The following is a 17,101-nucleotide window of genomic DNA, read 5'->3' as shown; positions in this document are numbered from 1 at the left end:
AAATTCTTATCATGTCAGTGGCTCCTTGAAGATATGGTGTGTAGCAAGAATGCAGCATTTTAATTAAAGGACTACATGGGAAGTGAATACCCTGCAATCATTAAAAAGCTTGATAATGATGCAGTGAAAGATTAAAGGAAATATTTGTGTAGGAATTGATATCATATATTTCTCAAGTTATTCAACAATGAAAAACAGTTGACAAAGGGAGAATAGTTTTTATCAAAATGATTATTGAGGATAAGCTTTTTAAATAGTTTGTCATTTAGAATGCTTCTGAATTTATTCTATCTTGTTTCTATTTTGCCCTTGTAGGAGAGTAGTTATTTTGATGGACTTAGAAGTTTTGAAATCAGCTGAAACAGTTGGAATGAAAATTGGTAATCCAGTGCCCTATAATGAAGGTAAAATGCTCTTTATAGTTTGTACCCTTAACAGAATAACTCTTTATTGATCCAGGATTCTATTTTATGGATTCAGTTGTTAGTCTTAATAAAATCACAATGATTTGGGGGATCTGGGAACAAGGTTATTCTGCCTTATTTTCAATACTGAAGAAATGATCTATGAAGAAAAAGAAAATGTAACATTCTCTGTAAGATTCACTTAGAGTAGGCTAAAAAATAACAACTGTCTAGGATGTTATAACAATAGAGGGTACTATAGGATATCTGTAATATTAATGAGAAATGTATTTTCTTAAGATTAGGGCACATTAATGTTTTTAAAAAGTGAGCCAGGCATGGTGGTACACACCTGTAACCCCAGAGGCTCGGGAATCTGAGGCAGGAGGATGGGGAGTTCAAAGCCAGCCTCAGCAATTTTGTCATGCTTTTTCTGTTACTATTGATAATTATAATTGTGGGGGGTTTTGTTTTGTTTTTGTTTGATTAATATAGTGAATGATATTGATTGATTTTTTTGTTTTTTAATTCTATACCAACCTGGGATTTCTGGGATAAGTCTGTGTCATTATGATGTACTATTCTTTTTATATATTGTTGGATTTGTTTTTCTAAGTCTACTTGATTTGATTTTGTTTAGAATTTTTGCATATCTCTGAGAGAGATTAGTCAATAGTTTTTTGTTTATTAAATCATGGCTGACTGACTTTGGTATCAGAATAACTCTGATCTCAGAATTGGTTGGAAAGTGTTCCTTCTTAAATTTTCTAAGAGTTTGTATAGAATTAGCATTACTTCTTCCTTAAATATTTAGTAGATAGGCTGGGGTTGTAGCTCAGTAGTAGAACACTTGCCTAGCATGTGGAGGCACTGAGTTCAATTCTCAGCACCACATATAAATAAATAAAATACAAGTCCACTGACAACTAAAAAACAAAAATTTTTTTTAATGTTTAGTAGAATTCACCAAAGGTGCCCAATGTATTTTGTTTGCTTGCTATATATAAAAAATATATATTTTAAATAGATGGGCATAATACCTTTATTTTTTATTTATTTTTATGTGGTGCTGAGGATTGAACCCAGTGCCTCACATGCAAGTGCTGTACTTCTGAGCTACAACCCTAGCCTTTGTTACTTTTTATGAAAAGATTTTTATTTTTTATTTTGTAGTTATAGACAGATAGCATGCCTTTATTTATCTTTTTTCTTTTTTTAAATTTTATTTACTTATTTTGTCATTGTAGATGGACAGAATGCCTTTATTTTATTTGTTTATTTTTATGTGGTGCTGAGACTTGAACCCAATGCCTCACGCAGGCTAGGCAAGTGCTTTTCCACTGAGCTACAACCCCAGCCCTGAAAAGGTTTTAACTTCATTTTTTTTTTTTTTAATCAGATAGATACAGGGTGATTCAGGTTATCTATTTCTTTTTCTGTGGGCTTTAATAGATTGTATTTTAAGAAATATAGCCATTACATTTGAGTTCTTGAATTTATTGGCCTGTATAAGTTTAAATGTTATAAATACATTAATAATTAGTTAAATTAATTAAAATAAATTAAAAGGCAAAAAATATCAAATGGATTTATATGTACATATAAACATACATATATGTAGTTTCATATATAATATTCCCTCATTATTATTTTAGGGTCTGTAGAATCTATGGTGATATCACCTCTCTGATTCCTGATATTGGTAATTTTTTTCTTGTTTTAGTTTTTTCTTTTTCTTTATTTCTTTCTTTTTGTGTGTGTGTGTTGTTGTTGTTGTTGTTGTTTGTTTTGTGGTACCACTGGGGTCTGGTGCATGCTAGGTAAGAGCTCTACCACTGAGCTATATCCCTAGCTCTATGTTCTCTTTATTGTGATCAGTTTAACTAGAGGTTTATGTTATCGATTTGAAAGACCCAACTTTTAGTTTCATTGATTTTTCTGTTACGTTTTCTATTGTAGTGATTTATGATTTTGATCTTTATGTGGTGCTGTTTACATTATATTTTAGATGTCTTTTTTTCTTAAAGTGGAAGCTACGTTTACTGAGAGCTTTCTTCTTTCTAATATAGGTTATAGTGTTATAAATTTACCCCTAAATACTGCTCTAACAGCATCCAGCAAATTCTGGAATGTTACATTCTCATTTTTATTCTGTTCAAAAGACTGTATTATTTCCCTTTTTAATTTCTTTGACTTTGTGGTTTTTACCAAATGTAAAGGTTTTCTAGGGATCTTTTTGTTATTGATATTTAATTTAATTCTGTTGTGGCCAAGCAACATACTTTTATGACTCAAATCCTGTTAAATTTATTTAGTCTTATTTTTATGTCTCAGATTATAGTCTCGGTAAATTATGTGTGTACTTGAAAAAGGTGTATTTTGGTTGTTGGATGGAGTATTCTGTCAGTTAAGTCAAGTTAGTGTAGTCCAAGGTTTCTGTATTCTTTTTTTTTTTTTTAATATTATTTATTTTTAGTTTTTCGGCAGACACAGCATCTTTGTTTGTATGTGGTGCTGAGGATCGAACCTGGGCCGCACACATGCCAGGCGATGTGCTACCACTTGAGCCACATCCCCAGCCCCGATTTCTGTATTCTTAACTGATTTCCTCTTGTTCTATTTTTGAGAGATTCATTTTAGACTCTGGCTACAGTTATAGGTTTCTCTCTTTGCAATTTTTGTTAGCTTTTGCTTCCTACATTTTGAAACTCCATTATTAAGTATATAAGCATCTAGACCTATTATGTTCTTTTGATGAATTGATTCCTTTATCATTATGAAATGACTTTCTTTATTCCCAGTGAAAATATATGCTTTGAAATCTTTTTTAATACAAATAAAGCCACATTAGCTTTTTTAAATTTAGTATTAGCTTGCTATATCTTTTCCTATCATTTTATTTGAATCTATTTTTAAATACATCTAAATATTAAATTTGTATTTTTATAGACAGTATATATGTGGGTCTTACTTTTTTGTCCAATTTGATAATTTCTGCCTTTTAATGGGTTGGGGGTTAGACTCTTTATATTTTGTATAGTTATAACATATAACTTAGTGATATGTTTAGTCTCTCTTTTCTATTTGTCTTTTATTTGTCCTATCTGGTTTTCTTTTTCTTTTTTCTTTATACTTTCTTTTTTGGTTGAATATTTTTTTATGATTATTTTCTTCTTTATTGACTTCATTACTATAATTTTTTGTTATTCTATTGGTGCTTTAGGGTTTATAGTATGCATTTTAGTTTATCATGGTCTATTGTGGGTGATACTGTACTACTTCATGTATAGTATAGGAATCTCCCTTTTCTTTTCTCCAAACTTTGTATTATGGTTGTCAACAATTTTCCTTTTATCTTTGTAATAAATCCTATAATACATTGCTACTATCTTTTTTTTTAAATGTTTTTAGTTGTAGAATGACACAATATCTTTATTTATTTGGTTTTTATGTGGTGCATTCAAGCAAGTGCTGTACCACAGAGTGACAACCTCAGCCCCTGTTACTATCTTTGTTTAAGCAGTCAATTATTTTTTTAAAGAGATTTAAATAATAAGAAAAAGTGTCACATATTTACTCTTATAGTTGTCATTTCTAGTGCTCTTGATTCCTTTGTGTAGGGCCACTTTTCCAACTGGTATCCTTTCCACTGGTAGTGAATTCTTGCTTTTTTTGTGTGTGTGGTGCTAGGGATTAAATCCAGGGCCTTGTGCATGCAAGGTAAGCACTCTACTAACTGAGGTATATCTCCAGTCCGAATTCTTTCCTTTTTTGTGTCTGAAAATATTTTCCCTTTGGCTTTCAGAGATATTTTTGCTGAGAATAGAATTCTAGGTAGACAGTTTATTTTCTTTTCAGGACTTTAAAGATGTCATCTTACGTGTATAGTTACCCTCAATGAATGAACTTTTGTATCATCTTCATTTTTATTCTTCTGTGCTTAACACTTTCGCTCTCACACTTTTTTAAAAAAAAAAAATTTAGTTGTAGATGGACACAATACCTTTACTTTATTTAATACCTTTACTTTATTTATTTAATGGTTGCCACAGAATCGGACCCAGTGCCTCATCTGTGCTAGGCAAGCATTCTACTACTGAGCCACAATTCCAGTCCACACTTTCTCTCTTTTTAATTTTTTTTTTAAAAATTTTTAGTTGCTGTTGGACACAATACATTTATTTTATTTATTTCTGTTTATGTGGTGCTGAGGATCAAACCCAGAGCCTTGCACATGCTAGGCAAGCACTCTACCACTGAGCCGCAACCCCAGCCCCTCTTTTTTATTTTTACAAGCTCTCACATGCCATGCTGTACACTGAGCTTCACCCCAGTCCTTTCATAGTTTCTCTGGATTAAAGATAAATGAAGTTGAGTCCGATAAATTTTGTACTGGAGGCTAACTACATCCTGTCATGGTTATCGAATCTAAAACTTGGTCCTAGGGCTGGGGATGTGGCTCAAGCGGTAGCGCACTTGCCTGGCATGCGTGCGGCCCGGGTTCGAGCCTCAGCACCACATACAAACAAAGATGTTGTGTCCGCCAAAAACTAAAAAATAAATATTAAAAAAAAAATTCTCTCTCTCTCTCTTAAAAAAAATATAAAAAAATAAAAATAAAACTTGGTCCTAGCCGTTGCCTAAGTAGAGTAAAGGAAGGGAAAAGAAACTTGGATTTCAATTCTGAACACAATTACAGAATGGGAGAACGAGGGAATAATTTTAGAGGTCAGTTGTTAGGGTAAGGAAGGGACTTGCCGAAAGTTACTTGGTGAATTGCTTGAGGAAATGAGTTAGTATTGGTGATTTCCAGCTGAGGCCTCTTTCTGTTTTATCCAGGACTTTGAGGATTAACCTTCACACCAAACTTTTACCTACTGTAAAAATTATATTTAGGTATGTAGATTGTGTGAGTGAATCCATTATGGGAATGTCAAATAATTGGAAGTTATCATTATTTCATATTAGTGTATGTGCCCTTTAAAATGTATAATTTTTGAATTGAAATAAAGATGATCAGATTTTTTTTTCAGTAAACATTAATTTTTGTTTTAATTTTTAAATATATATATTTTTTAAGTATTTATTTTTTAGTTTTAGGTGGACACAGTATCTTTATTTTATTTTTTTATGTGGTGCTGAGGATCGAACTTAGTGCCCCATGCGCTTGCTGTACCACTTCGGCCACAACCCCAGCCTAAATATATGTTTTCTGAAGTCAAAATTATAAAATTATATAGTCAGAGAAATCTTATCCTACTACTGTCTCTATTACCACGTTTTTTTTTTTTTTCTGGCCACATTTTGTTTGTTGGTACATTATAATTTTACATATTAATGGGATTTTTTTGTTACATATTCACACATGGACACAATTTAACAATGTAATTTGGCCAATATCATTCCTTAACACTTTCTTCCTCTGTCCTTCCTTCTCACCCCCTATTCCCTTTCATCTACTAATCCCCTTTGATTTTCATGAGATCCCTGCCCCCCCCCCCCCCCCCCGTCCCTTTCCTTTTCCTCTTTCTCTCTCTAGTTTCCACAAATGAGAGAATACATAGAACCCTTCACCTTCTGAGTTTGGCTTATTTTATTTAAAATAATGATCTCAGGTTTCATCTATTTTCCTGCAAATGATATAATTTTATTTTTCTCTATGGCACTGCTGCCCTTTATAATGATTTATTTTTGTTCTTCATATATTTCTTTATGTAAATATAACCAAGCACAAATATTATATATTATCATTCTGTACTCCACCTTGCTTACAAGGCAGCATATTATGGCACTATTTTCTCTCTTTTTTTCCCCTCTACTTTTTTATTTTAGGATAAGGTTTAAAAAAAAAAAAAGGATAAGGTTTTGCTAAGTTGTAAAGTTGATCTTCAACTTGTAATCACTTGAACTTGTAATCAACCTCCTGAGTCACTGGGATACAGGTATACATTACCACACCCTCTTTTTTATCCTCTTATAAACCGTTTTTTAAAAGTTTTTAACCTAGAGATATTTCCTTATATATGTTGCAGCATTTTTTTTCTTTTTTTCTAAATTAAGTATTTGTGTGGCTTTTCCATAATTTATTTAATCTCATCCCTTTATTGAAAGACACTTGGATTACTTCCATGCTTTGGCTATTAAAACAGTGCTGTAAATGTCTGAAACCTTGGGTTTGATCTCTTCTTGCACCTTAAGAAAAAAGAAACATTACTACAGTGAACAATTTCATGCATAGGCAGGTATATGAACTCAAGGGATTTGGTTGCCACAGATGAGATAACTGAGTTAACTGTTAAATGTATCTGGTTGGTAAATACAATTAGATATTCTACTTCATATCAGATAGTATCATTTTTATATTCCTACCAGAAGTACACAAAAATATTGGTTTCTTCATAGCCATGCCAAGATAGTATACTATTAATATTTTGAATTTTTACAAATTTGATAGATGAAAAATGGTATCTAGGTGTAGTTTTAACATGTATTCTGAGCAAGATCAGCATAAATGTTTAAGCACCTTGTTGGTTTTATTTTTGTTTTTCTATGGAGTGGCTATTCTTATTGCCCATTTTTCTTTTGGGTTGTTTGCCTTCTCAATTTCTAAGAGTTCTTTAAAAAGTAGGGGGTATGGGTGAGGTGGCACATACCTGTAATCCCAGTGACTAGAAGGCGAGGATCACAAGTTCAAGACCAACATGGGCAGTTTAGCAAGAGTGTATCTCAAAATAAAAACAAAAAAAGACTACAAACTCCAGTGCCAAAATAAAAGTAGGGGAATTATAAAAAGAAAAGAAAAAGTAGAGGGTCTAGTCCTTTGTCTCTAATATGAATTGTAGAGCCTTTTGACTGATTTGCTTATGGTGTTTTTATTTTGCTATGTGGTAGGGTTTTTATTTTTTTAATGTAATTGGATTTGCCAATTATTTTTTATGACTTCAGGATTCTGAGCCATAATTAGAAATGTCTTCCTCACTCCAAAGTTATTAAGGCATTAGCTCATGTCTTATTCTAGTACTTGCACATTTTAGTTTTTACATTTAAATCATCCAGGCTGCGTCTGTCTTACTGTTGTGATTTCTTAACTGGTGCTGTTATTGGCTTTACTTTCACATAATTTGAAAAATTTGTAGGTTTGCTCTGTCCTAGTTTCTCTAAATTAAAGATACAGCTTTTATGTGGTATGTGTGTGTATTCACATATGTGAACATACATAGAGTAGCTTTGTGTTCTTATTGCTTTGTATGGTTTTTAGGAAAAGTGGCAAGATTTTGGAACTAGGCCATCACCATGCTCTTCCCAGTAATGGAACTTGATGGATATTTTTACTTACACAAATAGTAGTAATTTGGTGCTTTAAACTGGAGAGGGAAAACTGGAACTTACCAGGTAAAGTGCCAAATAATTAAATTAGAATATCACATTTGTTTTGCAATAGTAAAGTTTTATTGAGATGAGCATATTGGTTATCACATTCTCAGCTTTTAGAAGGAGTGCTAAGGTAAAGCAATAGTTGGCATCCCTGATGAAATCATTGAGTGCAATAGGGGCAGGGAAGTGTGCCTGTAGCCAACTTTTATCACCGTTGGCCAGGTTTCTAATGCTTTTTATGTTGTATTTAATTGAATGGTTACTCTGGACATTTTATGATTCAGGGGCAAAAGTGTTTGTGATAAAGATGGAGATGGAAATGCTGAAAAATAATTATTGCTTGAAGTCAGATCTATAGCTGTGGAAAAATACTTCCTTTGTCTCAATATCCAGTTTAACGGCCCTTCCCTTTCTTCAGAGTCTGTAAAAGTGCACAAGGATAGGAAAATATTTTGCTGTTCAGAATTATTTATTATAGAATTGTTACTAGATCAATGACATTGTTGGGCCATGATGGAATATTGTTACAGCTGCCTTGTAGTATATTCACAGTAATGGTTTCTAATTTTCTATTGTGAAAGTAAGGAAACTTGTGTTAGTAGGCAGAGAACTAAAATCAGATTTTTATATCCTCCCAGTACATAATCCTGAACCTGTTACTTGTCAGGTGACCACTAAGTTACTAAAGCTTCAGCCTCTGGAGTCACTGGGATTACAGGTGTCCACCACCAGGCATGGCTAAAGAGTCTGCTTTTAAATATTTCCTTTCTGTATCAGAGCCAATGATGTGAAAACCAGCGCAGATCAAGAGTCTAAGAATTATAATGTTGATCCATCTTATTGTAATGGTTTGATTTGCAGGTGGCATAAAGCAGAAGATTATCAGAAACTGAGTTTCAGCATTACTGCTGTGCAGTATAATTTTGATTTTTAGAAAGATTGCACTTTAGCTGAGTTTAAACTGATATATGTAAGGTCTTGTGAGCAGCTGCTATGTCGAAGTGCATTAGTTGAGGGGATGCTATTTAGAATGCACCAAGGTTCTTACTATCCATTTGTTTGGGGCTGTTTCTTATCCCAGATTTGCAAGTATGGTTCAAAGCAGGAAGGAGTTAAGAATTGCTCTTTTGTTGGGCCCATAATCCCAGTGGCTCAGGAGGCTGAGGCAGGAGAATTGTAAGTTCAAAACCAGCCTCAGCAATTTAGTGAGGGCCTAAGCAACTCAGTGAGACACTGTATCTAAATAAAATATTTTAAAAGGGGATATATATATGTATGTATGTATGTATGTATGTATAAATAAATAAATAAATAAATGTGCTATTAAGCCGATTAGTAGCTTTTCCTTATTACCAGACATGGTTATTAGTTATGTTCTATATAATTAGACTTATTAATGCCAGGACTAGTTGTTTAAAATTTGAATTTAGGGGCTGGGGATGTGGCTCAAGCGGTAGCGCGCTCGCCTCACATGCGTGCGGCCCGGGTTCGATCCTCAGCACCACATACCAACAAAGATGTTGTGTCCGCCGAGAACTAAAAAATAAATATTAAAAATTCTCTCTCTCTCTCTCTCACTCTCTCTCTCTCTTTAAAAAAAAAATAAATAAAATTTGAATTTAACTCATGCCTATAATCCCAATGACTAGGGAGGCTGAGGCAGGAGAATTGCAAATTCATAACCAACCTAGACAATTAAGCAAGACACTGTCTCAAAATAAAAAGGACTAGGAATGTAGTTTGATGATAGAGTGCCTTGGATTCAGTCCCAAATAACACACACACACACACCCCTCCCTCTCCCCCCCCCTTAACTGCATATAGTGATGTGCATGGACATACATAAACCTGAACTCAAGATTAGGTTTACTCTTCCCAGCTGTGTGACTTTGGGTACTTCATTTACATATCTTAGTTTTCTCATCTTTTTAAAAGGTATAGTACTGTCTACATCATAGTACTAATACTTCCTGGAATAATGCACTTGACCTTGAACCCGGTGCATAGTAAGCCCTCAGAAAATGGTAGCTATTATTATTATTTTTTTTTTTAAAGAGAGTGAGAGAGGGGAGAGAGAGAGAGAATTTTTAATATTTATTTTTTAGTTTTCGGCGGACACAACATCTTTGTTTGTATGTGGTGCTGAGGATCGAACCCGGGCCGCACGCATGCCAGGGCAGCGCGCTACCGCTTGAGCCACATCCCCAGCCCCGGTAGCTATTATTAAATGGAGACTAGCTAGATGTTTCATCGGATCTTAATAATCCAAGGGTTATGCCAGATTCAGTGGCACACGCCTGTAGTCCCAGCTACTTGGAAGGCTGAAGCAAGAGGATCACAAATTCAAGGCTAGCCTGGATAACTTAGTAAGTCTGTGTCTGAAAATAAATTTTTTTTAAAAGTTTGGGGATATAGGTCAGTGGTAGAATGCTTGCCTAGCATGTGGGAGGCTCTCGGTGGAATACTTAGTACTGCTTAAATAAATAAATGTTAAGACTGTATATCATTGCTATACTTATATTATGGTAACATTAATTTTAGTTCACATATTAAAATGTAAAAAATGTGCTTTTTAGAATAGGTAACTAATTTACATTTAGTTCTTTTTTTAATTTAATTTTTTAGTTGTAGATGGACACAGACTTTTGTTTATTTTTATGTGGTGCTGAGGATCAAACCCCGTGCCTCACACATGCTAGGCGAGCGCTCTGCCACTGAGCAGTTCGTTCTTCCTTTTTTTTTTTTTCTTTTCTTTTATTTATTTAGTTATTTTTTCGGGAGACGTGGTCTTGCTATGTTGCCCAAGGTAGTCTCAAACTCCTGGGCTTAAGCAGTCCTCCTGGCTCAGCCTCCCCTAAGTATGGGGTACTATGAGTACATGCCACTGCACCTGGCTACTTGACCTTTTTTTTTTTTTTTAAAGAGAGAGTGAGGAGAGAGAGAGAGAATTTTAACATTTTATTTCTTAGTTTTCGGTAGACACAACATGTTTGTTTGTATGTGGTGCTGAGGATCGAACCCGGGCCGCGCGCATGCTAGACGGGCGTGCTACTGCTTGAGCCACATCCCCAGCCCCATACTTGACCATTTTTAAGTGCATAACTCAGTGACATTAAATCTGCTCACACTTTTGTTCTTCCATCACCACTCTCTATTCCAGAACTTTCATCTTCCCCAACTAAAACTCCATACACACTCAACTCCCAGTTCCCACTCCTATTCATACGTGGTAACCACCCTTTTTTTGGGGGGGGGGGTACCAGGAATTGAACTAGGGGCACTCAACCACTGAGCCACATCCCGAACCCTATTTTGTATTTTTTTTAGAGACAGGGTCTCACTGAGTTGCTTAGTGCCTCACTAAGTTGCTGAGGCTGGCTTTGAACTCTTGATCCTCCTGCCTCAGCCTCCAGAGCCGCTGGGATTACAGGTGTGAGCCACTGTGTCCAGCCCTGGTAACCACTCTTCTATTTTGCTTTTCTATATTTGACTATTTCCACTTCCTCCTAAGAGTCAAGTTATCTTTTTTAATTTTACTTTTTTTTTTTTTTTGGTACTGGAGATTGAACCCAGGGGTGCTTTACCCCTGAGCTACATTCCCAACCCCTTTTTATTATTATTATTATTTTTGAGACAAGGTCCTGCTAAATTGCTGAGACTAGCCTCAAACTTGCAGTCCTCCTGCCTCAGCCTCCAATCCCAATCCCTAAATTGCTGGGATTAAAGGCATGTGCACTGCTGAGTATGGTGGCACACACCTGTAATCCCAGTGGTTTGGGAGGCTGAGACAAGAGGATCGCAGATTCAAAGATAGCCTCAGCAAAGGTGAGGCATTAAGCAATTCAGTGAGACCCTGTCTCTAAATAAAATACAAAACAGGGATGTGGCTCAGTGGTTGAGTGCCCCTCCCTGAGTTCAATCCCTGATACCAAAAAAAAAAAAAAAAAAAAAATGGCCTATACACCATTGCACCATGCCTGGCTCAGTTACATTTTTATAGAAATTGAATATGTGTAATCAGCAAAAACCAGTGATTGTTTCCTGTTCCACCAGTATGTGAGGCAGCAGACAAGACCCTGAGAAAGGGACATTTTTTTCCATATTTTTAATTGGTGCATTATAATTACACTTAATATTGGGATTCATTTTTACATATTGGTACATGCACATAATAGAATTTGGTCAGTATTGTTTCCTAGCATTTTCCCTTACCCTCCTCTCCTCCCTGGTCCCTGAGAAGGAAAGGGACTTTTTAGATTGTTTAGATAGTTTAGACATTTTTGAGACTATATAGAAGAAAAGGAGGAACTGGGGTGGGAGATAGTAGGGGTTTGTATTTTATGGTTTCATTTTAAGTGTTTAATCTTTATTTTTTTGGCATGCATTTTATGAAGCAGGTAAAGATAGTTCTTCCCCCAGCCGATTCAGTACTATTTACTGAGTAACTCATCTTTTCCCTACTAATTTTTTCAAAAGTTTCATTTAAGAATTTAAAACTGTTTTCTTCACAAGACATTGTTAAAGGAGACAGTTCTCCCATGCTGTTTCTATGGCACTTTTGTAAATTCAGAGATAATGGAAAAGCTAAAAAGTAAGCATGAAAATTTGTGTCAATAATCTAGGTCCTTTTTCTATGTAAATAAGATCTCAATTTTTCTCTCCATAGGAAGAACTAAAGAATAATTCTATTTAACCTTTTTCATTTTATGCTAGATTTATTGTACTCTAATGACACAGTTATGTCTCAATTAGCTATACCGCTTAATCATAATAGTGGCAGAAGTAAATTAAATCAGTATGTAACATGCCCATTTGAGTTAGGACCTTGGGAAGTCCAACAGGAACTTGAACCCAGCAAGTTGAAGAAGGCAAAGACAGAGTGGCAAATGAGGAGCTTTGCTAGCTATGCTCACTATTAATGTTTTAATACACTCTAGGACATTTTTCTGAGCTGCCCTTGTGTGCTGCAAGCACTCTTGGTGAGCAGCCCAGATGAAGTTGACTTCTATCTTGAAGCCAATTACAAAGGCAAAATCAAATTCCATGAATCTAATATTTTAAAGCATGGGGCATGTTTTACCATTTTAACATTCTTCAACTTCATAAACATTTGTATAAAGGGCAAGGGGCAAATTCTTATTTTCTGCTTGAGGGACATGTTCATTTCCCCTCCTCTCCTTTTAATCTTCCTGTTTTCTTGACACAACTGCTTCTGAACTCCATTCTCATCTCTCTCTGCTGTGACAGTTCACTAACGTTTCACGGTACCTAAGACTCTTTCAACTCTTATTTTCCGCCAACTGTCAGATGCGAAATAAGGTTGCTTTGGGAGGGAAAGGGGAGAGTCCTTTCTGAATGTCTCCTTTTCCTTTGAAGCAGGAACACTTCAGAGACAATTGAACTGCTTTTAGATTTTCCTACCACCCAGCCTTTTCTTCTGATAGATCCTGCCATGAACACACGGTTCTGTTGATGACATCTATTTGTTGCTATGGAAATAGTGGTAGTGTCACAGATTCAGCCCAGTAACTTTACTGCAGGTTCTTGCAGGAGAAATGGGCAAGGCTTTAGGGGAGAACCTCATTAAAACTGAAAGCCATCAATTATGAGCAGGTGAAAGGTAAATGGAGCTAACCTTTTCTACAAGGAAAACAAAAAGTGAACCCCTAGCAAATTCACCACATGCATTTGAATGCCCCAGCGTGAATTCTAACCTATGAGAAATAATAAATTTACACTCTCTTGGAGTATTTTTTATACTTAAATTTAAGTCTCTTAGCTCAAATTATTTGCACTAAAATGGCCTTTCCCTTTTGAATTTCAGGACAAGGGCAGCAGCAAGTAGTTCCTTCCCCCATCTCAGCAGTCAGTGCACCAACCAGCAAGCCCCAGCAACAGAATGGGAGCTCGGGAGTGGGTAAGATTGCCATGTGTTGGACGTGTGTTGTTTATGTATGTCAGGTTTTTTAATGCCTTAAAAGTTACTCTGGACTGAAGGGAATTTCTCAAATGCCATTCATGATACAGTTGTGAAGAATAATTGCAATTCTTGTTGTAGAGCATGTGGTTGAAAAAAATGAAAGTCTTTGAAAGATGCTTAATAATATGTCTTTTCTTATCAGAATCATATACCCTTCTCAGTTCATCTGGTGGTTTCTCACATCTTTATGTTTTACACCCTCTGCCTGTGAATTTGCATACCTTTTAAATTTTTGCCTTTTAATGATCTAGGATCCACTTATTAAATTTGGCTTGTCTCTCTCCAAGTTTCTCAGTTTGGGATCTCCTGAGTATTTGTTGTTTGCTTGAAGACAAAATCATTTATATTGGTCATAGGTTCTGCTTCTCAGTCTCATGGATGAGAAATAATTTCTCCTTTTAATTTTCTCTTCAGCAAGTCCTGAGAGGCCCTGATGGAATCATTTTAGTTACTGTTTGGCCTTTGTTTTAGGGACTACTTGCTGTGGAAGTCAATAGTGAGACTTAACACTTTGTAGAATGTGGTTGGATTTATTTTTAGAAGTTTCTTTTTCTGTCACAACATCACCTACACCTCTTCTTCTCTTCCCTTCCATTATTAGTTTCTATTTTTCAATGCAGGATTCTGAGAACAGCGGGGTTAAGACATCACTGATGTTTCTGTGAAACTTTTAGGACATACTACTTTTCCCCTTTGGTCTTTGTTGTTTTTATCTATTATCTACCTTGTCATATCTGTGTATCTCTCATCTATCCATCTCCCTTTATGAGTGGATCTACTTATACACAGCTCTCAAATTATGGACTGTTGAAGGGGTAGTGGAATAGATTATCCAAAATGCTAAATAACCGCAAAAGCCTCTTCCTTAGACTGAAATATAAATAATACAGTATTTATTCTTTCTTCTCCCTACACAGATTCATCTTTCCATCTATCTGTTGAATTACATTGAAATTTATTTATTTACTTATTATAGAATATAATTTTATTTTATGTTACTCTGCTATTACATAGGGTATAACTTTTTTTTTAAAGATCTTTTTTGATATGGACACAATGTCTTTATTTATTTTCATGTGATGCTGAGGATCAAACCCAGTGCCTCACATGTGCAAGGCAAGCCCTCTGTCACTGAGCTACAACCCCAGCCTCATAGGGCATAACAGTTTCACAGGCTTTTTTGGGACTACAGTCAAGGATTAGCAACACACAATAGTGGTCCAACTCTCTAAAGGACAATCACTAGACAAACTGGATACCCTCTCACAAGTGCCCAGATCTGCATGGAAATGTACTAAAGTTTTAGACTTGGACTTGTGTACTTTTATTTCCCCTTTCTAGAGTATTAAGAAATGACATGTACTTTAATTTGCCAAAAGCAATGCTTGTATTCTGGCAGCAACATGCTACTTCTATTACATAGTAAAGTGAATACCAGAACTACAAAGGCAGGAAGTGTAAGTGAATTTTTACTGGGAAGGGAAGTTAAACAGCAGCAAATGATGAGTGAATAAGGAAACTCCCTATTATCACAGATAGACATGACCTTCACAACATGGGATACAGGAGACATTTAAATTTGTGACACACACATGCTACCCTCCCCCCCAGCAGTCAGGAAATGTCAAGTGCTTTCCTATTCGATCTAATATTTCTGGATTCCTGCTAAAAAGGAATAACAGTAAGAGTATAGAAAGGTTGCTTACTGGACTGGGGGTTTAGAGTTGGTAGAGTGCTTGCCTTGCATGCACAAGGCCCTGGGTTCAATCCCCAGCACCACAAAAGAAAGAAAGAGAGAGAGAGGTTACTTAAGAACAAGGAAGGAAATGTAGAAATTAAGAAGTCATTTAGAACACTCTTTAAATTGCAATTAACTACATTTTCTTATCTTCACATAATACAAAACACAGCTACCTGTAGAACTGGTTCGGATTACTCAAATACCACATACATTTTTAGTCTTCTACTAAGTGTTTGGAATTACTTATGTTTATATGAAATGAAGCTATTAATACTTTTCTACAGCAGTAATTGCACACCAGGAAAGCCAAGACAAACACAAATCAAGGAATGAGTCTTCCCAAAGCTGTAGTGTGAAAAGACTGTAAACAGTTGATTCCATACACATGAATGTGTTTCTTTGCTGTAGGAAATCCAAGTGGAATAAGGAATGGAGATGTGTAAAAAGGTTTCTTGAAAGAAGTATTTAAAAAAAATTCTCTCTTTTTCTCTCTCTTTTAAAAAAAAAAGAGAAAGAAGAAGGATAACACCTTGTTTGCATTTAGTTTTCAGCCCCTTCTGCTATATCAATTCTTCTCCTGCCCTGTCTGATATTAATAATGTTAAGTTGTCTAAAGCAACTGCATGATGAGGGTGCTGTCCTTGTATGAGTCTTCAGTGTATCAAGTTCTTCAGTGACCTCATCAAAAGCCATTTAGCCAGTGTGCAGGCAAGCTCTAGGTTATTAAGGTTCTCATAGTAAAATACAGAAAAGTTAAGAGCCAGCCCCAGGCGGATTGGGTGTGTGGGTTGCATCTCTTTCTTGCTTATATCAAATGCCTTTTGATAAGCTCCTTGGGAATTATCTATAGTTTATTTTCGATCATCACCACATGCAACTTCAGCAATGTACCGGAAGTGATCTCCTTTCATTTTCAGATAGAAGACCTTACTCTCTCAATTAGTTGCATTGGCTATTAAATACTTATCCAACAATTCCAGCACCGTGGTGCAGATGGACCTCAGCTCTGACTCCACTTTCTCCTGATAGCCCTTAATAAGCTGCAACTTCTTCTCGGAGGTGTTGGTCTTCTGCTCAATGCTCGAGATGACCCTCCAGGCGGACCTGTGGCCCCCTGAACACGTTCTTGTAGGCCACCAAGAGCCAGTTGCGCTCCTCATTGGATAGCTCATGCCCTGCTTGGTCACAGCCTTCATGCAGGTGGCTGTGTCGTCCGTAGTGCTTGGCCTGCTCGGCCTGCTCAGTCAGCTTGGCCTTCTGGGTCAGCTGGGTCTTCTCCTTGGCACAGGGACCAGGGCTGGAGGCAAGGCCAGTGAGGATGAGCGCCAGCCCTGATCGGGAGTCCTCCTCCTCTAGAGCTTCTGGTTCCCTCGCACCCGCAACTCGAGTCTTGAAATTTATTTATAAAGATTATTTAAGGGCTGGGGATATGGCTCAAGCAGTAGCACGCTCGCCTGGCATGCGTGCGGCCCAGGTTCGATCCTCAGCACCACATACCAACAAAGATGTTGTGTCCGCTGAGAACTAAAGAATAAATATTAAAAATTCTCTCTCTCCTCTCTCACTCTCTCTTTAAAAAAAAAAAAAAAAGATTATTTAATA

At 36.0% G+C, this 17,101-nt stretch overlaps 1 protein-coding gene and 1 pseudogene across 3 annotated transcripts in view; one reads left to right on the top strand and one right to left on the bottom strand.

The window, feature by feature from the left end:
• RPA1 (replication protein A1) overlaps positions 1-17,101 on the top strand; it is a 52,704-nt gene that overhangs the window by 17,500 nt on the left and 18,103 nt on the right. For both annotated transcript variants that reach the window (XM_081270236.1, XM_081270237.1), the window contains 2 exons: positions 316-404; positions 13,603-13,695. In XM_081270236.1, coding sequence (XP_081126362.1) covers positions 316-404; positions 13,603-13,695 — 182 coding nt within the window. The remainder of the gene's footprint in view (positions 1-315; positions 405-13,602; positions 13,696-17,101) is intronic.
• On the bottom strand, positions 16,040-16,897 carry LOC308635473 (14-3-3 protein theta-like; annotated as a pseudogene). Its single transcript has one exon. The product of its transcript is annotated as a 14-3-3 protein theta-like (transcript).

Source organism: Spermophilus citellus (assembly GCF_964194105.1).
Source record: "Spermophilus citellus genome assembly, chromosome: 17".
Taxonomy (NCBI): domain Eukaryota; kingdom Metazoa; phylum Chordata; class Mammalia; order Rodentia; family Sciuridae; genus Spermophilus; species Spermophilus citellus.
The sequence above is the reverse complement of the archived record's forward strand: the minus strand, read 5'-3'. Positions and strand labels throughout refer to the sequence as shown.